Source organism: Apis florea, unplaced genomic scaffold, assembly GCF_048593485.1.
Source record: "Apis florea isolate Af1SG1 unplaced genomic scaffold, ASM4859348v1 contig_3496_pilon, whole genome shotgun sequence".
Taxonomy (NCBI): Eukaryota; Metazoa; Arthropoda; class Insecta; order Hymenoptera; family Apidae; genus Apis; species Apis florea.
The window spans coordinates 4,761,226-4,784,782 of record NW_028256773.1 but is presented as its reverse complement, the minus strand read 5'-3'; the positions used below and the strand labels follow the sequence as shown (position 1 = coordinate 4,784,782).

Here is a 23,557-nt window from a genome sequence, read left to right as displayed (position 1 = left end):
TTCGACGGATATCGTGGATTTTAGGTTATGGGAAGGGTAATGATTTGTTGGATATTTGATAATGATCGTTTGGGACAGGATTAAGTGATATTGAAATGATGTTTCATTTAATTGGTTACATAATCGATTACAATAAGATCATTTTTACATTTGGTATTTGTTATAATTGGTTTAGATACTTTTATTTAAAGGTATGTATATTGTTTTAAATATATATTTTCATTTCAAATAAAAATACTCTATTTTAGGCAATTTAAATATATTAATTAAATTAATTTTTTGTTTATTTAATATTCAAACGTTTTGTTTATTTTGAATGTTATGTATATGATCAAAATCATAAAATCAAAAATTGTTGATTATATGTAAAAAAAGAATGTTTGATTAATAGTATACTTGAGTTTGCAAATTTGAATCGATATTTCAATCTTACATTTTTCATGTGTTAAATGATAAAAGATTCGAAGCGATATGTTATTTGTTAAACGATTCAACCAGTCATGTTATTTTAAATTGTCAACTAAGTCTTTCTCCCTAAAACATAACATCCGAAATGGCTACCACCTACAATTCTGTCAGTTTGATAAATGCGGCTGTCCTTGCTTATTATAGAACCCAAAATTCGAAATAAGAAACGGAATAGAAGTATAATGGAATCAAACTTAGCTGAAGAATTATACAAAAACAAAATTTTATAAATTGTTATTTATTTTTATCATGATAAATCCATTTTAATTAATTGATAGATTTCTTTTCAAAATTTCAATATTAGTGTAATTATTAATTTAACAAAAAATATTGATAAATTTCTTACGAAATAATATGACGAATTCACTAATCAGATAATTTTTATTTTAAAGAATATTTCATCATTGACTATGAGTGACAATTTTAACTTATATGATAGATTTAGTGTGTTACACATAAAACAGTTTAGATAATGTTACGTCAATATTAAAAGTATAACGAACTATATTTATCGTAGATAATATTACTTTTAATACCGATATATCTGCGGTATTAGCGAATCAATCATCGAACACGTCATTAATCTTCTTTGAGAATTAAAAACAGTATATTTTATGACGCCAATTGAATACTTTGATAAATATATTCTCTCTTCGGCGAATTATTTTATAATCGATATATTTAAAATAAGTAACATTTCATAAAAAATATATAGTTTAAATGTGACGAACAAATTTAAAATTAAAACAAATTAAAATTAAAATTATAAAATAAGATTATCTATTACTTAAAAAAAGTTTTTTTGAATCAAAATTCAATATTTTCACTATTCTAAATTTTCAATTGTAAAAAAAATTTAAAAAAAAAACTTAATTCAAAAAGTTTAATATTTGATATTTAAATTTTCAAACAAAAATACAATCTTAGAGAAAACAAATGAAATTAAATAAAAAATAAAACTTCTCTCGAGTCAATAATCTAATTTCTTCTAAAGAAATTCTATTCCATAATAGATCTTCTCCCTTTACACTTTCAGCATGTCGTCAAATAAAAAATCATTTTCCCCACATAGACTGTATCACATAGTAATCACTTTGGGCCAATGTGTGATTGCGATTATAACCTCTAGATTAGAAATTCGCCGCGAACAAGAATTTCACGACCGTTGTACACCACACATGTGTATTACACGCACCGCCGACGATACTAGCTGTGGCAACGATGGAAAACGGTGATCGCAACAGCGGCACGCAAAGTGAGCCGACAAAGGCGTCTTATCGCGGTTAATTTATATTTCAAAAGGTTACTGGTACCATCGAAAGAACGTAGAAACTCTCTCGGCGTTATTCCACAAGAAATTCTATCTGTCGAAAGATTTATCAATGCATCCAAGATGATTTTGAGAATTTTTCTTATTAATTTTTTTCATGATAGTGTATACAAGATGGCGGACACCATCTGTAAGCGCGGGAAATTTGATTTTTATAGAAGCGTTCAATATGAAAATTTTTGAACAGGTATTTGTTATTTTATATTAATTTAATCATTAATTTCATGATTAATAAAATAATTTTAAAAATTTATTTATAATTTGTGAATGTGAAATCTTCAGAGAAATTTTTCGTTAAATCCTTTTAATAATTAAATATCGTTCTCTTTAACTGAATGATCATTCAATATCTAATTAATAAGAAAACTAACAATTATATCTTCCAGATCCAATCTCGACATTCAATTCCATCGAACACAAAATATCGTGGTGAAACATGTGCAACGTATTAACGTTCTTAGGTTAATCGATCTCGGTGGAAGATCGAGGCAATTAACGCCAGTATCGCCAATCGATGATGAACATTCGTCATCCGAAGACCGGTTTCTATCGGGTGATTCACCATCATGGATTCTATAAAATCCCACCAACAATGTTCCTGTCATGGATTTTCTTTTACTTTTATCACGTATACGATATCTTTTTCCTTTTTTTTATTATTCTTATAAATCCTTATCGAATAGCATAGCTTCCAGGAAGAAGTGGAAAATGTTTAAAACGGTTCTCCGGATTCTTCGTCGCGGTTCGTAATAATTATTCGAAGTCGGACGGCATCTCAGTGGTAATAACCAGGCCCGTAATAGCCATTTGAAATTGAAATAAGATGTAACGATTCGTGATAATTTTATTTGGCATTTCTGTTGAAACGGTATTATGTGGAAAGAGATATCGATTTCAGATCGAATTTTATTATTATTAAATTGCAAATGAAAATTAAAATTTGATATAATATATAAATAATATTATATAATATTGAACATTTAATGATAATATTATTATAATATTTGGAATTTTATATATATTATAAATTTTGAATTTATTTTTATCATGTAATATATCAGATCATTTTAGGTTATGTTTATATTAGATTAAATTCAACTTATGTTAAACTGAAATAAGATGTATAACGGATCATGTGAATAATTTTATTTATGTCTTGATTGGGAATGAGATTATTTAAAAAGAGATATAGATTTTAAGTCAATTTTATTATTATTAAGTTGTAAATGAAAATTAAAATCGAGATGATATTTGGAATGTTATATTACAAATTTTGAGGTTAGGTTTATCATGCAATGTCATCAATTTAGATTTAAGTTACGTTATTACAATTTAATCAAGTTAAAGTTATTATTAGATCATGTTAAATTATTACTTATTCATTAGATTGTTATTATTTTATTAAATATCTTATATTTAGCTTTTTTTAAGTCTCGAAGGATGACCGAATGCTCATTAATAGTATCCTAGCGATCCACGCACCGCCATTTTCTCAATCAACAATCGAGATCAACCTCGAAGCCTTCCCTAACCTCAAACATCGATCAATTCTCGTCAACGTTCCCGCAAAAGGGAACGCAACGCACGACTTTTACAAAGTAGGGATAAGTTCACCACACGCGGATACACTCTCCACCACGACACTATTCAATTTCTCATTCAGGATATCATGCATCATCTTTTGAGCTTAAAAATTATCTCTTCGATCTTCCAGGATTTCCGTGGCATGGCGTCTTGCACAATCTTCTCGAATCGTCATAAATCATGTCGACGGATTGCGTGGGCGGCTATGGAACACGCTCTAACCCCCTTCCAAGTGATGCATAGTAACATTTTACAGGATTTTTACGCACCGTCACAATTCATCCGTTAATGACACCGACACTGGTAAAAGTATTATAATTATAATTATAATTATTATTACTATTATTATCATCTTTTTATTTTTCCTTGTTTCGAACGAACATTAATCAAGCGTGAAAATATATGTATAACCGTTATGGTTTTTTACGATTTAATTTATGCGTTGACAAGTAAATTATTCTTTGTAGAAATTGCATTTAAGATATACTTTGTAATTTATCTTTGTAATTTTTTTGTATTTTTTTTTTTTTTTTTTTTTAATTTCGAGCGTTAAAGCCTTTATAATTTATATAGCTTTTTATTGCAAGATTTTTTTTTTTTTATTATTCTCACTTTCTTTTTGATATTTTAATGTGTTATTTATAATAAGTATTATAGTCGTGAAATTAAATTCAGCTTGACAATTTATTTATTTAGCTTTTTAAACTTTTTAATTGGTCATTCAGATGATTCTTTTTTGAAAGTGTCAAGCTTAAATTCGAAAAATACCCAGTCGTCAATTAAATAAGAATTAACTGTAATTCAAAGTCTAAATATAATTTGACTGTATGACAGGAAATCAAAGAAATGCGAATATGTAATTATATTGGTGAAAATATAACCATGTAACGAGAGTACAAAAAAAAAAAAAAAGGCGAACTCACTCATTATGTACACGCAATCTGGCATTCCGTGTGTCGAACGTATAAAGAGCGCCTCTTAAAAGTGTGTTCAGTATGGACGAAAAATCTGCTTGATAAAATGGACTTACCTGAAACAAAGGAAAAAAAAAAAAAAAAACATTTAAAAATATTATTGAAAAATATATGTATATATCTATTTATTATATATGTATTCTTTCCTTAATACGACTTCCTCGATTGTTAATAAAATAAAAAAATTATAATTAATGTCAATAGTTCAATGCAGATATATTGCACCGTGGTTTATGAACGAAATTCCTACGTCTCACCTACGAGGGAACTTAATGAAAGAAAGCATCAACTCTATGCGGACGTAGCACACGCCTTTTCGTTATTTCTCATAATCGCCCACGCTTGGCCGCTCGCCAGCCAAGAGACCCTGGTTTCCCGAGAATCGAAAATAATCACGTCTTCCTCCTCCGCCTTTTCCTCTTCCTTTCGTACGCGTGAATCGTCCGAGGAAAGCGGGAAAGCTAATTTAATTAACGATCCATTTCGCCACTCTCTATCTTCGAATTATTTTACGCCTTTGAAATAATTAAATTTACGACGAAAGAATACGATTCTCCTGTGAACGACGATAGACGATTTTAAGAAGTGACAGAACTGATCGTGAAAATGATTGGATCACGGGTTTACTTTGGAATTAGTAAACCGAGTCAAATTGATTGATTCAATTTTTTGTATTTGCAATTGAATTACATAATTTCGAAATTAAAATATTCATCCTGTTCAAGATAAATATACGTCTGAATATTTTTTAGAATTAATAAGTGTGTGAACATATATGATTTATAGTCAGATATTACCCTTCTCTATTAGTTTTTTTTTTTTTTTCAATATGTGATAATAGTCAACAGGAAATGAAACAGGAAAAGAAAAAACGAAGATCTTATCGTACCGTGAAACGTATCGCAATATACGATCATAAATGATTATCTAATAAAAAACGTAAGAGGGATAAAAACGGTCAATTACATGAAACCATAATTAACATGCTAATGAATCGAACTTAATATAGTATATTTATTTTGATACAAAATATCAATATATTCATATAAGATATGTTTGCAGAGTCGAGTCTAAAGCCTAAAATAAACCTAACGGTTAATATACAAAAATATCATTTAAGACGTATTTATTAAGCAATTTAAATTTGCATTACGATGAGACGAAACAAAATGATATCGATCAAAGATCATATCAATATCATCTTAATCTTTAATTTCTATAAGAACAATTACAACTGAAATGATAAATCACTAAATAATCGTTCTTGTTATACTGTAAAGTATACCACAATAATTCATAAACTCACTTAATCTAATTAAGATGATAAATTTCATTCCAAACAAGCTTGTCTATCAGTCGATCTCTAAAAATTTTCCATCGACGACACCAACTAAATTTGGTGCGCACAATGTATCTGCACATGTATCAACAGACGTGCGCCGCGATGCAAATTTGCATCTGGTTGCGCAACCGCGCTCTCGGACATGGTCGCAAAAATACAGCCATACTATATCGATCGATGTGTAATCGATGAATCTAATAATGGCCTGAGCCGCGATTATTCAAGATCGACGCCGTGTGTAGCACGCGGTCAGAATACACTCGTGAAATCAACGCGGTTGAGAAAAGATATATATTCCCCTTTACAAACTGGCGAAACGTTTCGTTGGTGGTAGGCGGCCGAGCGTGGGTCTCGGTGGCCTCTCTACCGCGATTTAAATATTTAACTCCGTTTAAACGTGAGCGAGAGCCAACCGTTACTCGCGCGAGCGATAATTTTCATCCGCGGGTAAACTCGCTTGGGAAAATCGACCGACCGCGTGAATCATCCTCCCACCTGATTTCCAACCTATCTGATGAGAATCAGTGGGAAAATCTCATTGGCACTCTTGGTTTTGCATTTGTTAGGTTAGGTAATACTAGTTCTCTGCCTATTTAATTGGAATCATTGGATTTCTTATTTTTTTATTCATCTAGTGATTAGATAATCATTTACTTTGTTATTATTACATTATCGTTACGAGCGGTAACAGACAAAGTGCGCGAAGCCAAATTTTACGTTCCATGGCCTACTGGCAGTGAATTAAGAAGTAGGAAAAGAAGATCACATTTCCAATTTACCGACGGTAACGAAGAGAATCAAGAGTCATACCTCGTAACTCGAAAAGCAAAGATGAAAATACACAGATACGTTGCAAACAACACTGAATTAATATAAATAAAGATGTTACATTCGAAGATGAATTTTACGACTGAAAATAATCGTGTTATTATTTATTATGTATATTACGTATATTTAGTAATGAAAATTGTGACGTGAATCGTCACGTGACTCGAAAATTCGGGACAACTCGGAAAAATTCGGATAAGATCGGTTGGAACCTCGAAATACATGGTTGATGATTTCGTGTCAATTCGGCAATAGTTGAATGCGATCCAATAATCTGTAATATTGATTTTATTATAAAGTAAGTGATGAAAAATTTAGAAAACAAATTAAATCATTTTTATGTAACATTATATTAATTTTAATTCATAATTTATTTTTCTGGAAATATTTTACAGATTAAATTTTTCAATATTTCGTCTCTAAAATAACCTATATCATTTAAAGTGAGTTAAGAAAATTTACATTAAGATTCAATATACAATTAGAAGTAATTTTGTTCGGATAGAATAATGGAACAAAATATACATTTAAACTTTGCAGAGATTATCTAACGGAAGAAGACTAGCAATTGTCACAAAGTATAATTCATCTACCCACAATTACTTGAGTTTAAATGGATTGTTCTCTCGAGGGATGAATTATGTTCCTCATTAATACGCCTGTTGAAAAGATTGTATAAAATCAAGTTGAGAAGGTAAAGTACTAAAATATTTTTTTCTCTTTTAAAAAATAAGATCTTATAAAACAAGTACAAATAATGTCTTCATTTACACATCTCTAATATATATTATAATATGTTTATACGATAAAGTTTAACTAGTTTGGCGTTTATAACAAGAATAAATTATTAATTCTTCCTATTTAAAACAACAAGGAATCGCAGCAGTAGCTTTGATCCGAAGCTTGTACATCTAATATCGCATATATCTTAAATTTCAAGCTTTCCATTGTCGATAATTGCTGATGTATTATTCATTTGTTCCAATCTCACGCCGGTATTAACGAGCGAACTATCGACAAAGTGGGCATTAAATATGTAAAGCTTTTCAACTTTAACAAAATATAAAAGTTATAAATTATTACAAGATTTTACTTTTTATTTTAGACCATGAGATAAAATGAACAATAATTCTGTTGCAAGATTTGCAATCACAATGATACAATTTTATAATTAAATATGATCTATTAAAATGACAACTCATTAATTTTAATAAAAAAAAAAATAAAAGATAAAAATTTTTAAAGTTAATCTAAAATACATTTTTACAAAAAATATATATATATATATATATATTTTTGCAAGATAAGCGAAATAAGATAAATTTGTCTGTAAATTTTAACGAACGATTTTCAATATCCTTGCAATTGATCTCGAACAGTTTAAAATTAATGCGTGCTAACAACCCTGAGCCCTACTACCACTAAAATTTGTAATTTTGCCAATAGCTTACGTGACAGCTTAGACTTCTTCGAATCAATAGACGCCTTGAAACGTTCTGTCCTTTGAGCTATTTTAAATAAACAATTCTATATTTTGCATTCATTTCCTATAAAGTATTTTTCCATTCTATGCAAAATTTTTCCTATTATTTTCGTCATTTCATAATTAAAAAAAAAAAAAAAAAAAAAATTTTCCCAATTTTCGAAATTTCCAGATACAATACAAATTGAATTGAAAATTTCTCTCTATATATTATCATTCTCGTCAGAATAATTAGAGACAGATTATTTTAAGACGAATTGAAAATTTTCCCTCTTTTATCCTCGAGATTTCGAAACGAGAAACGTAGACGGCTTCGTTAGCCATCGGAAGCTGAGTCGAGGGCCGGAAACGAGATAATCGAAATTGCACGCGCGCCAAGAACCTCTCGCATCGGGACTTTGCGTAGAAAGCGAAATGCGCTCGAATCTCGACGCATCCGGTCCCGAGCCACTTGCCAAAATCCCCACCGTTGTGGAAACGGTTCATTCATGACTCGTCCCGTGCAGGTGTGCTCGTTTATTAAGTGACCAGGGAAGGGGAAAACGTGCAAAAATATCAGCCTTTGATCCTACGATAAAAGGAAAATGCAATCCACCGTTCTTCTTCTTATTATTTTCTACCAACTTGGTCCTTGATCCCCGCGCACATTTTATTGTACATTATTCATCACGAAAATAAATAAATAAAAAAAAGAAAAATAAATTATATCATCCGTTAAAATACTACAAACAAACTAATAAGCATATAAGATTGTGAATAATTAATATCAATTTCGGTTGATGATTCCAGGTGTTCACACTTTATAAATACAAACTTTTAATTAGCTCTCGTGATAAAAAAAAAAAAAAAAAAGAACCGCCAAGAACAAGATCAAGAAAAAGGATGCGGAACAGAAATACACGCAGGTTAAAAAGGGACGACGAGCGGTAATGCGCGGCTTCGCTATTCCAAAACCTAGCATTCCCCCCCTCCCCAAAAAAAAAAAACAAAAAAACGTTCTCGAGGCTTTCCTTTCCCGCCTCTCTAAAGAGGGGCGAAAAAGATCAGAGGCAGAGGTCGTGGTCGAGTTCCGAGGAAAGATTCGAAGGCGGGTAAGAGTCGATGGGCGTGCTTCGACCATTTTCTTCGCGTGAAACTGCACGAACGGCCGCAAACCGTCTCGAGGCTCTCTTTCTCTCTCTCTTTCTCTCTTTCTCTCACTCTCGAGGAGCACTCGACTATTTTAACCGTGAAATAACTCAGTCGAGGAGGGTTCGGTCGTGGAGGGAGGGGAGGGGAGGGGAGGGGAAGGTGGAAGGGAGTGGAAAAAGGAAGAAAAAGGGGGATCGTGGGGACGGTGAGGGGAGGGGTGTGGCATGATATGTGGGTCCTAAAGATAGAGCACCCGAAACAACCATAAACCTTTTTATTCCACTTGCCTCGGCCCCGACGATCCTTCTATCTGTCTCTCGTTCGCCGCTTAAGTGTACACGTGGGTTACACTTCTTTTTTTTTTTTTTTTTTCAATTTCTTAATTTAAGAAGTAATTTTTTTTTAACAGAGATGGAAATAAAGTGGACAAAGCGTTGCTTTTTTTTTCGATTCACTCGATGCTCTTTTATTTTTTTTTTTTTTTGCGCAGGGGAAAAATTTAAAGGTGTACGTGCAAATGTATGTAGAAAGCGATTGAAGCATTGATAATTGGGAAGTTGGAAACGGTATTTCTGTCTGGATATCCGTGGTGACGAAAAAAAGAATTTAAAAATTTAATCAAGCTTTTTTCAATTCAAAAAAAAGATCTGCGACGATTTATAAAAATATGTAAATAATATTCTGATAATTAAAATATCAACAAATGGATAGATTTTGTGGATAATCGGGAACTCCTCGTGTTTCTCTTTTCCTTCTGAATCATTTTTATTTTTAATAGTATTCGAGGATAAGAGACAAAATAGAGGTAATTACGGACTGTTTTAACCTGTTAACTGGGTCGCTTCTCAAGTGGAAAATCCCTTTTTAACGAATGCATTAAAGAATGATAAAGAAGGATTGATCCGTGTTGGCCGCCGCAGATTCGTGAATGTATTTTTAATTTGGGTATAACGACACGATGAGAGGATTCGACGAGAGGATTCTCCGAGATATTGAATCGGTGAGTTTATAACGCGACCGATTTGCATCGGTTTATAGATTCGTTAACATTTTAAATTACCTTTTCGTTTTTACAATAAAGTAACTGAAGTAGAAGAAAATTTAGAGTAGAATGAAATCTAGATATGAATAGCACAGTTTACTTTCAAAAAAAAAAAATAAATAAGAAAGATAAATAGATAAGAAGTAATATAAATTTCAATTCAAAATTAAAATTAAAATTCAAAATAAATAATAATAAATGAGAAAAATGTTTTTTTCTCGTAGTAAAATTTCCAAAATGAAAATTGAATCGTGAAATTAATTTGCATTTTATTGAACGAGCATATATAATATAAAATGAGGTTTCCAACTCGAGAGAAACGTATCTGGTGTGAAGGATAATGATGAAAAAAAGTGAAAAAGTGTAAAAAAAAAAAAGAAGAGAAGAGAAGAAAGGGAAAAAAAAAAAAAAAAAAAATCCTCTTTTCAGAAACAGAATACATACCCGCATCGTATCAAAAGACTGAAATAGCCAAGAGAAAAGATTATATATAGACTAAAATAACCGAGAGAAAAGATTATATAGTTTCAAAGAAAGATTCGTGTACAAAAGAGCATAAAATAAAAGCCATTAGCAACAGCTCGCTAAAATTACGAGATAAAAATCCATGCCCACGTAACTCATTGTTGCTTTCTTCTAAAAAGAAACAAGAACAATAAGATTTCACCTCCGATAACCGACCTATTTCCACGTTTGAAATTAATGATTCTATACCTGCATTATGAACACAACCATTTCGCGGTTATGGAATGGACCATGTTTCAGAGGTTAAGTAAGAAAAATGTCACTGGATTATGCTTCTCTCTTCTTTTGCGGAATTAACGACGCATCAACGTCGTTAACAATTTACTTAAAACTTGTTATTAGTTTTGTTTTTATTAAACGGATTTCAATCATCGTAAATTTGATGATTCTTTCGAGAAATTGGATAATTTTCATTTTTTTTTTTTTTTCTTTCTTTTTTCTTTTTCGTAATAATAATATCTTGTACGAGATAACAACTGTAATTCTTCCAATTGAGCACTAAACTTTTAAAAGTATTAAATTTTACTTTTCAACGTTTCCTCGTCGATTCTTCTATTTCGAATTGGTGTCGAGCAATGAATTAAATTTCAACATTTTTTTCGAAGCTTGGAATAATATAATTGAATAAGATATTTAAAGTGGTCGAAAAAATATTAGTGGTTTTATTCGAAAAATCGAGTTGTTACGCATTGCTCGAACTTTCGTTGAAAACGGAGCTTAACGCGCGAAGAAAGGGAATTTCTTAGAACAATTTTCGAACGGTTTTCAAATCGTCCATTGAAAGCATCGTTAAAATTATCAGGATCGTGGAAACAGGAGTGAATGTTATCATGGTTCAGATCTTAAAGAGACGAAGGGTCGTTTTTGCCCCGTTTTCCACTTCGATATTTTGCTGAGTTGGCTTAATGCGTTTCGCATGAATCAGCTGATTTTTCGAACGGGCGATGATTTACGAAGCGACCGTTCGAAAATTGGTCAAACACGGTTCCACTCCTTGTATTCGAGATTCTATCTTCAAACTTTCCTTCCCTCTTTGAATTTTCTCCCGCGCGATATTGTAACACTATCTCGTATGAAAAATAGAAGAAAAAAATTGCAAGAAAATTTACTCCTAGTCTTCGAATTAAATTTTGCGATTTTCGTCGAACGAATGTTTGAACTAAAAAAAAAAAAAAAAATCTCATAAAGTTTTCAATCTATTATTAATTCAAATAAATCACCTTGATGAGAAATCTTTTATTCGAGAATGAATGAACTGATTAAATTATTTTAAATTACTGGAAAAATTAATCGATAGAATCCAAGTTTCTTTTTTCTTTGATTCGATAAATTAAATAAAAAAAAAAAACAGAAGAAGGAGAAGATTAAAGTGGATAAAAATTATCATAAAATTGGATAACACAGGTGAAGTTAAAACGTTAACGAGCAAAGAATGTTTAACTACTTAGGTAAACAGTGTCATTAAGAAAGCAAGACGATTAACCTTTTCGAGAACGGTTCTGCTCGAACGAAAAAGGAGGGAAATGGTACTCGCCTCGTTGACCTATAATTAAACCTCTTCGCGGCTGAACAACGTTTTCGGTTCGTTTGACGAGAGATGATCTCGTTGAAGCTAACGTGTACACCATGAATATCGAAATATATATATATATATATCTTTCTGCGTAAAAAATAAAAAATTATTTTATTTTGTAACGAACAAAATAAGCGGAATTAGTGTCCGTGATGAAACTGCTTAGTTGGTTAAAAATAAAATATTGGACAAGAAAGAAATTGTACACACGTGTGGATTAATTACTATGTTATATCAATTTTCTAAAATGTTTCCACATTTGAAAAATGAACAGAAATATTTTAGATAAGCAAGAATGATAAATTACTTTTAAATGACCTTAATGACCCCTCATTTGTGAATGGCACTTGAAATATTTTCACTTTGTTGCAGTTAGTTGTTGCACGAAATGCATTATCTATTTTTGAAGAAATATTTATTATTTTGTTCTAGCAAGTAATTAAAGAAGAAGAAACGTTAAAATTTTAAAACAAAAGTTCGAACAATTGTTATCGATCGAAGCGAAAAATGGAAAGTTGAAAATAATCGAAGTTAAAAATAGTCGATATAGCTGTGTTTGTTTAAACGACTCTCGTACTCTCCCCCTTCGATCGTCCGATGAGTAGGTAGATGAACCAACCAACTCCGGAAATTACGAATAAATTGTTATTAGCTTAAACGACAGAACACGATACTTTGTTGCTGGCTACTTTTCGAGGGTTGCAATTTTTTTTTTTTTTTTCAAACCTGTTCACTGTGGGTCAATGGACTGTGGGATAGGTAAAAGTGTTTTAATCGAATGGATGAATGGACGTATATAAGTTACAAGGATATGATGAATTTGCGATATAATGATCGAACTGACAAGAAAATTACGCGTGTAGCAACAAAATTCTTGTAAACTGTATAATTTAGTGTAATTTACTACGTAATTTTTTCCGATGTAAATGTTAGTATATCGACGTGATTACTGTCATAAAGAATCTTGGTTCATTTCTAAAGTTGTATCTTAAATCATGAGAATCGAGTTTACTCAGAAATAATCTTTCCTCTGTTTTTTAATCATAAATAAATTACATTACATTTCACATTCCTATATTTATCCTATATTATTATACAGAAAAAATAATTTCTTTACTGTAAAAAAAATATTAAAAATAAAGTATAATAAGTTGGACTATGGAAATAATTCGTATTTTATCCTCTTTTAAAATTTCTCTCGGATAAGTGTTGTTTGAAACGAAGGTATCGATACGCGTAAATATATATCATACGTTTTCTTTGAAATCCAAAGTTTGATACGATGCATTTCTCTCTATTGCGAAAAGCAAGTCTATGTTTTAGAAGTCCCTACTATATGTGTAACAGCACACGAGATGTTCCATCAACTTCACTATACATAGAACCGTCCGCAAACATTGACTCTGGTTTATGTGGACATGGCATAAGATACTCATCTCTCCCTTCCACGATTCCACAATTTCCACTTTACCTCCTCCCCCTTAGCCAGAGAAACGTAAAGAAACGTCAAAGCCGAAGAAAACGTTGCTCGAGAGCTAAAACATCCCTCTGGTCGATGATAAAGTGAAAAGGATGGAGAAAAATGAGGTGGCACGAATAAGAAACGTAAACGCGGTCGAGTGACACGTGCCCGAACAGTCATTATTCCATCAACGTGCCGGTCCGTCGATGAGTGCACACGTGTTTACGCGTCATTACGCGCATGCGCAGACAGATGACGCGAACCAAAGTGGCTGCTCTCTGCCGCGCGCGGGAAACGTCCATGACGAAAGCAGATTGGACAGGAAAATAAAACGGACTTGCTCGCTTGCCCTCTGTATATTTTCTCGCCACGAAATTTATGGCCATTAATACTCACGCGGTTATCACCGAAATAGTTTTAAGGATATACAGTTAAAAATTAGATAACTGTTGTAAAAATCGAAAAACTCAAACTCAAGCATTTATCGAACAGCATAGAATCCGTTTTTTCCTTCTACATGTCTCGACTCGAGAATTTCAAGTTATCTGTTTACAATGCTATTTACGTATTCGTTATAAGAGAGACTAGAAACGTATATATATATATATATATACAACTGTCAGAGGCATGAAATTTTATATTTCACTTCGTCTTTGTCGATAGTAGAACAGTAGAGTGTGACAGTTAGCGAGAGACGAAGAAAGATCGAGAAGCAAGCTCGTTTAAAGAAATTTATGTTGTATTGTTTCGGTGTGACATTACTCGCTTCACTGAACACCAAGAGGGGTTCCTTTCTAGTGGTAGAGAGATGATTCTCGAGCATGATAGTGTTTTAAACACGAAGAAACGAACGGTGGTGAAAGAGAAAGAAAAATTTAACGTATCCGTGGTTCGTGTCAAGTGGTGGGGGTTAAGTAGCGAACACTTAAGCCGTAGCGCGTCGTTCGGTTCGCAGTTATCCAACTTTTGCTAGTGATTTATAGTACGGATATTATTATATGGATGATTCTCTTCTTCATGGACACAAAAGGAATGCCGTTATTTAAACACCGTAGCGATCTAATCTCTTGTTTGTACATAGTTTATAACTTCTGTCCGAACATTACAAATACAGTCTAATGCGTTTAATCGTTGTCGTCGATCAATCGATCGCTGTGTACAAAAAAAAAGGTTATCGCATATAGGAGATATTTCTTTTAAAGTTCACTCGTACAATTTAATATTATGATGAAATTATGGAAAGAGTATAATACTATAAGAATTTTAATCTAGCGAAAAATTAATTAAGGACAAAAATTGATCTTCTGAAATCCTGAAGAAATTCATTAATACAACAATGTCTGTCCACTAGCAGGCAACCGCGTAACAAATGAAAATTGCATTCATCAAGGAAATACTCGTACGTATGCTCATTAGTCGTGTATAGTCACGGTCATTATAATTACAATGTCATAAATTCATCACACGATTGTGATTACGGTAATAAAAAGTCAAGCAGCATCAAAGTATTTTTCATTTTATATCCTCTTTTTTTTCTTATAATTATAGAAACTTTATTGCGATTAAAATTAACATTGTAATTGATCTATTGTATTTTATACGTAATAATAATACCATGGATATTTATTTATCACATATAACGTATAATCCTCGATATTTAATCATTGCTGCCAATAAAATTACATAAACGCAAAAAGTTACTAAAACTTATTAAATATCATGATGACAACAATTGCAATCAAAATATCATTAAATTTAAAGAAAAGAATTAAATAATAAAAATTAAAAGAATCAAATGTCAATTTACCAAAAAACTGCTACGCAATTCATCCCTTTACGTCTCTAAACTAAAAGATATAAATCCCCAGAACGATTAACCACGAATTCGTTGAGAAGAACGCGAGCATAGATTTCCGGTGAAGGGAAGCGATCTGTGCCCGACGGCCAGAGGTGCACGCAAGAGGAGGATGTGCAACGCAAGCACGTCTCGCATCTGTCGTAGAGCATCCATGATGGAGGGGCGAGGACGGGCCACCTCCAACCTTCCAGGTATCGCTTCTTTCACCGGGTGAGGTGGAAACAGGTACAGACGGAAAGCGGACAACAGCTCGGAAGCTGTTAACCCATTCTTACGATATCTTATTACGCGCCAAGGAAAGATTTTAACTTTAATTCCACTGTCAATTTTACCTGTATATTTATTTACTTTTTCTCTGAAAAATTTTTGAAAAATAACAATAATCAATTATTTGGCTTAGAGATTAGAAACTTTGATGATCTCTTCGAAGGAGATCGTCGAGGGAAAAAAAAATATATATAAATTTATTAAATCGTGGAATAAATTTAGCTTGATACTCGATAAAACACACGCGTGAGAGAATAATAATAACAACGAAATAATCGAAATAATTGAAATCCTCCTGATCACGATCGTGTTCGTTAAATAATCCATACGTAATTTCACGAATAATCTTAAACGAAACACCTAAATCGATCGATCGAAAAACGTACACAATAAAGTAACTTCGTCGTGTCGATAAAGTGTGGAAGAGCGTGGATTAACGAGGATGGACCACCGCTGACCTCGACGCTGTCAATTTCTCGTTACGTTGCCTCCCCTTTCTAGACCGCCAAAGGTCACTACTCCCTCTTTCTCCCTCTATTCCGCCATCTGGTTTCTCTTTGAAAGAACCCATGGATATCTCTGCCTGTCCTTCTCCTCTCGAATCGAAGCCAATTAAACCGTGAGACCGATTGCAAGATTTCGATTTTGATATCGTCTCTCTCGATAAATGGCGATATGATTTTTTCCCATCTCTTCGATAGCTATGATGATGATGATGATAACGAGTTGTAACGTGGAATTTGGGATAGTGGTTAAATAATTATTCCTTCAGTCTCTACAGAGCCTCGCTATTTAGAAATAATAATTGTAAATACAATAAATTCATGGTTGCAATGAAGATATGATTAAATTTAGAAAATTAGAAAATAGGAAATAATTAAATTAATTTATCTGTTCTCCTCTTGCTCTTCCACAGGGATAACCCTGTTTCAAGATCAATTTCAACGGCTCTGTTGATATTGTCGCCATTTCCATATTATCTTACCTTTAAATCGCGACAAAAATCACGCAATTAGTTCATCTGGTCCAAGAAACAAAATTCTGAACGAGAATTATAACGTATAACGATTAATTCAATTAATTATATACGATTCTCCGCTTTCTACAAACTTCCTCCTCCTCCCCACAATTTCTTTTTCCACTTTCGAGGCGGATAGCGAAAGATTGTACGACGAGGAAGAAGGACGGCAATATCGAGGCGGTTCTAGGCGGCGGGGAGAAGAAAGGGATGACGAGACGTCGAAGAGGGGGGAGGAGGAGGAGGTCGAGGTCGGTCCCTCTCCGTCCCTCGCACAGGTCCCCTGCTCATTTCGCCTTCCTTTGTTCCCACGCCTCTCCACGGACCACCACCACCATCTTCTTCTTCTTCTTCTTCTTCTTCTTCTTCTTCGACCATCGGTGGATCTGGTCCTTTCGTGATTCACCGTTACACACAAAGGCAAGCGGCTCTGGACGAGGAGAGAATCTTGGTTATAAAGCGAGAGGAAAGGTGAAAAGAGAGGGGGGGATTTTCAACGTTTTTTCCCTTCTTTTATGTCGTAGGAAATTAATTGTCAATATTTTCAAGGTGTATTTTTCAGGTTAACAAGTTATTTCCAGTTATTTTGCAATCAAGCATTGTTAATTTCAATCGTTGAAAGAATGGAGTGCATGTTATAATATTTTGTGTTGATACTCAGGGAGAGAATAATTGGTCAAATTTCACAAAATCCTTCTCTCAAATATATATAAGCTAAGGATAAAGAGTATGTAGCTAATTTCCAAAGAGGAACATCTTTAACAAGCAAACTAAAAATAAAATAATGATAATAATATAAAAATAAAAAAAAAATTGGAAATAATTATAACCTAACAAATTTCCTAACAGAGTGGGATATTTTTTTCTTAACTAAAAATAAAATAGCACAAGGTAATAATAATAAAAAAATAAAAAAAAACAACAAATTATCACAAAGTAATAATAATAATAATAATAATGGAAAAAAAGAAAAAATTCGAATTTTACAGGCAGCTCATAATTTACAAAAAATTGAAAATCATCAGGTTCAAAGATGGCGGCGAAGCGTGAAAGTGCCGAGTAAAAACGAGAGGCCGAGAGTTTGCACGCGGGAGAAAATTTTCTTTTCGCGCCTCGATTCCTTCCTGATCCGCTCGAGGTCGGGAGTTAACCGGTATGAGAAACATTGTGAAATATTGGAAAAAGTAACGGGATCGAGCGAAAGCTTGAAAGGAATTGTGCGTTAACCTTGGTGTCGTTCTTTCATCGTATTTAAATCGATCCTCTTCCAAAGAAGTTTGTTAAATTGTAGACACACGGTATATATCTGTGTTCCAGAGATTTTTAAATTTCTAATTTCAAATTTTTCACTACTACTACTACTACTACTGCTACTACTATTTCATTATATATGTAAACATGATTTCTATCGTTCAGTATTAGATGGTATTTTTCAAAAATTCTCTATGTTCTTAATAAATCTTTATATATTGCTTTGTCAAAATTAGAAAAGCAATGATATGATGGTTTTCATATCAGATTCAGTGCTGATTGAATTGAAAAGATAATTTCAGGATAACTTTGGAATCTCGTTCTCGCAATCTGAAGTTACGTTTTGGAATTTTTTTAAAATTTTTAGAATTTCGAAATTTTTATGATTATAAATAGATTTAGATTGTCGAGTAGAGGGGATCCCTATTCGAGAAAGAGAAATAAAAGGATGGAGAAATGAGGGTGCCGGGAAGGAAAATGGGTGTAGAAAATTCGATAAGACTGCAATGGCGTGATCCACGTACGAAAAGAAGATCAAACACGTGGTAAGAGATAGCGGAGAGAGGGGCATAAAATCTGGATACAAGAAGAAATTTAATCCCTTAAAGTGGCCGATGTATAAGCTATTGTAATGCAATAATTTCGAAAGGAAAAAAGTGTAACTTTCTTGTCTTGGTATTTTTTATTCTCAACTTGCGAAATATTTATAAATTACTATTAATAAGTTATTGAGAGATATTATTACGCGTATAATTCCCTACAATTTTAAAATTGCGTTAAAATTCCTGACAAATTTCCCTCGCTAACGATTATTATACAAGCCGCATCGCGTAAAACGCACAAATCTCTTACAACCTTTTTCTTACATACATACATTTCCTAATCGAAGAAATCCAACGCTTAAATTCCCATTAACTAACATCAAACTATCATAAATCATTTAAACCACTCAAACCATCCTTCTTATCTATCCTTCGAAACCGACCATCACTCGACAATTTTACATTTTGAAAAAAAAAAAAAAAAAAAAATCAAAATTGTACGATTATTTACTTTCCAACAAAAAAAAAAAATAATATTTACATTTCGTTTCATTGATTGTAATGCAAGTAATATTAATTCAACCATCAACATACTCATTGTCTAAGAGAATCTAATAGAGAAAAAATCCAAATTCAATGCTATTTTCTATTTTCTATTCTAGACTAAGAGAAAACAATAAAACAAAATTTAAAAACATTTTTTTTAAAAAAGAAAATCACGCGGCAAACGCGAGAAATTTCTCAGATACTCCCCCTCTCGCGCAAAAGGAGACGCAACAACCTCCTCTCACGATCTCTCATCGTCGGCTTCCCAAAGGCTTCGCGTTCCCCGATCCGAGGTCACTTTTACAGGGACAACGTTGGAGAGACAAAAGCGAGGTATCCGAACGCGAACACCACGAAAAAGCGTTCCTCGACGTAGAGAGGGGAGGGGAGGGGGAGGGAGGGGGAGAGGGAGGGGGGACGCGCGTAAGGTACGAGTAGATTTCCAAGCCCTGGAGCAAGGAAGGAGAACCGAAATAAAGCAAAGAATAAGAAGAATAAAAAGAAGCGGTGGATAAATTGACCGGTAGCCATCCAACAAAGAGAAAGAAGAGAGAGAGAGAGAGAGAGAGAGAGAGAGAGAGAGAGAGAGGTCTAAAAGGGATGGTAAAGGGGTAGCGATGCCAGGGGTCAGAAAAGACGGGCCGATCCAACTCTCCTCTCCGAGGAGAGAGTTCGGTGTATAGTGAAGATAAAAGAGGTGGTGAGGGGGTTTGAAGAGGGGGGGGGGGAGGACGGAGTGGTGAAGTGCATTCGGCGAAAGGGGGCAACACGAAGGAGGAGGAGGAGGAGAAGGTAGAGGAGTAGGTTCCGTGAGAGTACGCGAACGATAATTCGGAGCCGCTTGGCCGGCTCAAAGGACCCGCGGGACGATATATCAATGCCCTGCTTGCAGAACAATTCGAACTATCCGCGATACACAAAGAAAAATACCAAATCGAATGCCTGGAATAGCGGCGAGCGGCCACGGCGCTACTTCCATCTCTTTTCTTCCCTCTTCTGCTCGCCACTATACCCCCCTCCCCCCTCTTACACTTGTGCCTACCCCCCCTCTCGCCCCCCTCCCTCCGCCTCTTGGCCCCGCTGACACTCCCTCCCCCCTCGTCGCTTTTCTCCGTCTCCGTTCCCCTCTTTGTCCAAGTCGGGGGCATTTCCACTCGTGGTATATAGTTAATTCTATCTTTCTCTTGCTATTGATAGTGCCTACTTTGTATGGACACTAGGTGTGTGTGTATAGGGTGATTCATGAATGTTGTATGTTGCAACGGTTGCTATAGTTTGTACAGTACAGTAGAAAGAAGAACGAATCTATGCGCTAATGTAAGCGAGAAAAAATGATACAAGAATGTATACGTTGGTTCTTGAGTTGATGAACGCGAAACGTTTGAACGCAATCTTGCAAAATAATTTAGCGAATAATTAATGAATCGAATCGTGTGTATACATATTTTTGCACGTTTAAATTTTCTGTAAATACATTCAAAATTGTTATTTTCCTCGGAAGAATTTTAACTTCGACGCATGCAATCATGTCCGATCATCGTCCGGTCTTCAATTATTCATCTACTTACACGTTCCATTAACATAATATCCCAATATGGCAAATTATCTACTCAATTTCAACCCGAACACCAATCTCCTAACTAACCATCCACTTGATCATCATGAACCCCAACAGTCCTCGACACACGAACAATTAAACCTCTCCTATCCCATATCTCCCCTCTCCTATTACACTTGATCAAAAACCGGCCTTATATCCCTAGATACACCTTACCGTATCCAATCATATCCCGCTTCGACTCATCTGTCTCGCTCCTCTCGAGGGATCTCTTCATACAATATACTGTCCATGTAAAACTGAGTTGCGAACGGTAGAAAAGCCAAATCCAGCGGGTAGAACTGGTGCAGAGAGCACAACTATACGTCAATCGAGTGATGGAGCAGTGGTTTGGTTATAATTGGATCAGTTTAGTTAGGTATTGCAAATATTGGCAGTCCTTCCCCTCTCCCCCGGCTAGCTGGCGACCCAGTGATGAAACCTAATTGGGTAAGTCGGCCTGGCCTGGCGCCAAACGAACCGGCCCAGCTTCGAATTCTAGATAGCCACCGTCGATGATGCCTTCCCATCTCGATCTACCCCCACCACTCTCTCTCTCTCTCTCTCTCTGCCTATCCCCTCTTCACCTCGCTCCTACGCATTGCCCGACCGTGTGTACATCCCCACCATAACCCACGGATGCGCGGTCATCCGTCGTCGCGACTCACGGAAATTGACACATAAATACAACGGTGGCGGCGGGCTGGTACGTGAAAATGGAAATGGACGATAGGGAATTCGTTCGGCCGACTAGTTTAATTGGACTGCAATGTCGCGACGCGGGACGCGAAACCGCGTGGACGTTGAAATTGCATTCAAAGAGAGGAAAGGGCTTGGGCCACGAGGGGGGAATCATGATGAGAGATACCGGGGATAGGGAGGATAATTTGAATTATGTAAACGAGCGGGAGAACGATGAAGTGGTTAGAAAGAAAAAAAAAAAAAAAAAAAAAAACATGGTCGAAACGTAACGTTATCTGTCGTTGATGTTGCGGAAATGTGTTTTTGCGATTGTCGCGAATTATTGGTTATTGACGAGGAAAATTATTCGTTGGATTTGTTTCGAATTTTGAAAAAAAAAAAAATAAAGATGCGATAAGTGGATGAGAGAAGATAATTTTTGTAATTATTATTATTATTATTATTATTATTTCGAAGTTTGAATTGCGAATGTTTTTAATTAATACACGATCTTAAAAAATGATGCGAAAGAAGTTACTAGAGCGAAAAAAAGTAACTAGACGACTTCGAAACTAGTTTTGATGTTTATAACCGTATGAGATATGTTTTCAAGTAAATACGATACGTATGAATAAAAATTTCAAAATTTAATATAAGAATGGAAATCAACCTGAACATATTGCTCGATGTTTTTAATTGAATTTTAAACCTTGTAATATCAATTTCGAAAATTTGAATACGTTAGATAAGCAATATTATAAGTGCGGAAAAATTTCGAAACTCGATATATTCAGAAATAACTCGAAGAAAAATGGATTAAAAATTAAAAAATGTCCGAACGATCGACGAATCCCACGATTAACTCTACGACCGAACATGTTCCAAGAAAATTTCTCATATTTTTCGCTTCCCCAAAAATTTCTGTGCGCATTGAATTCTCTCCATCTTGCATTTTTTTTTTTCTTTCTTTCTTTCTTTTTTCCCTTTTTCGTAAAATCCAACCGTGTGCAACGTTCGAGAAGAATCGGTGGCATTCCACGTTCTTCCTGTCCGCGAGGAACGCGATACTTTGAAAAGAAATTTCGGTACGGGGTGAACGAACCGTAGGAAAGCGACGTGCCTGCCGCTCGTGGATGCAGCGTGCATTGTAAACGAGCCGGGCGACAAGTGTGCACTTGATAGTGTTGACCTTTCAATGACGCTAAGCTACTCCTCATCGTTGCCGTTACCATCTCCTCTTCCCCCCTCCCCATTCTCTTCTCACGCTCCACCTAGCCGATCCACGAGCGGCTAATTTTCGAGAGATCGTTAAATCGCGTGTCACTCGACTCGGAATCAGAAATCTCTTGTAACACGCTTCCGTTTCATTCCAATTGTCGATTTTAATTAGAGAGTAATATCATCTGTCGGGGGAGGGAAAATAACTCTAGCTTCTATAAATTATTTGAAAGTTTTTGAACGAATTAAATTTCAGTTTGGCAATTTTCTATCGAAACAATTGATAAATTCTAATTGTAAATTATATCCAGAAGTTTATCATTATTTTCCAGAGGTTTTTAAAATTTAAAAGTAATTCGTAATTTTGTATCGAATTAGTTGATATCATTGAAATGATTTCTCTAGCTTATGAATTATCTAGAAGTTTCTAGTTACTTTTACCAGTTTTGAATAGGTTTAAAAATTTTTTTCTCTCTTTTTCTAATTATTTAATCAATTAACCAAATTTCACGTAATTTTTTTTTTTAAACCCCGAAAGTTTTCGCGACAATAATTACCGCTATTAACCCATTTCGTTAAAATAGCGAGAGAATAAAAAGATAAAACGATATCGGTTGGCTGGATATATTTTTCGACGTAAAAACGGAAAAAGTGGAACGAACGTTTAATTTGCCGTTAAATAATCGCAAACGGAGAGAATAGAAACCGAGGAGACTGATCGTGATTGACGAGTATAAAAGTAAATGAAACTACTCGTTGGTTCCACGGAATAACAGAGTCGGTTGGGAAGCGTGAACAGGCGTCGGAGGTCGTGGCAAGTTCGAGGTTAATCGTTCG

At 34.2% G+C, this 23,557-nt stretch overlaps 1 protein-coding gene and 2 long non-coding RNA genes across 19 annotated transcripts in view; 2 read left to right on the top strand and 1 right to left on the bottom strand.

The window, feature by feature from the left end:
• The window catches only part of scalloped (TEA domain transcription factor 1 homolog scalloped), a 173,229-nt gene that overhangs the window by 125,437 nt on the left and 24,235 nt on the right, over window positions 1–23,557 (bottom strand). For 3 of the 16 annotated variants that reach the window (XM_086913719.1, XM_031920398.2, XM_086913717.1), the window contains exon 2: window positions 4,306–4,412. The exons of 5 other annotated variants lie outside the window; for them this stretch is intronic. In XM_086913719.1, the coding sequence (XP_086769845.1) occupies window positions 4,306–4,330 (25 nt within the window). In that variant the 5' untranslated portion in view covers window positions 4,331–4,412. Of the gene's footprint in view, window positions 1–4,305; window positions 4,413–5,662; window positions 6,074–6,508; window positions 6,607–20,998; window positions 21,164–23,557 lie in introns of those variants that run through there. 8 more of the 16 variants (XM_086913713.1, XM_086913721.1, XM_086913720.1 and 5 more) reach the window with 7 other exon arrangements.
• On the top strand, window positions 50–4,310 carry LOC116415513 (uncharacterized). The gene is made up of 5 exons (XR_015293919.1): window positions 50–191; window positions 1,505–1,985; window positions 2,185–3,396; window positions 3,513–3,685; window positions 4,217–4,310. It is a non-coding gene; the product is annotated as an uncharacterized LOC116415513 (long non-coding RNA).
• On the top strand, window positions 6,133–7,762 carry LOC116415516 (uncharacterized). Of its 2 annotated transcripts, none has more exons than XR_015293911.1 (4): window positions 6,133–6,269; window positions 6,334–6,824; window positions 6,922–6,969; window positions 7,067–7,611. It is a non-coding gene; the product is annotated as an uncharacterized LOC116415516 (long non-coding RNA). The 2 variants fall into 2 exon arrangements; XR_015293910.1 differs by lacking the exon at window positions 6,133–6,269 and adding an exon at window positions 7,632–7,762 and having other exon boundaries at window positions 6,687–6,824; window positions 7,067–7,547.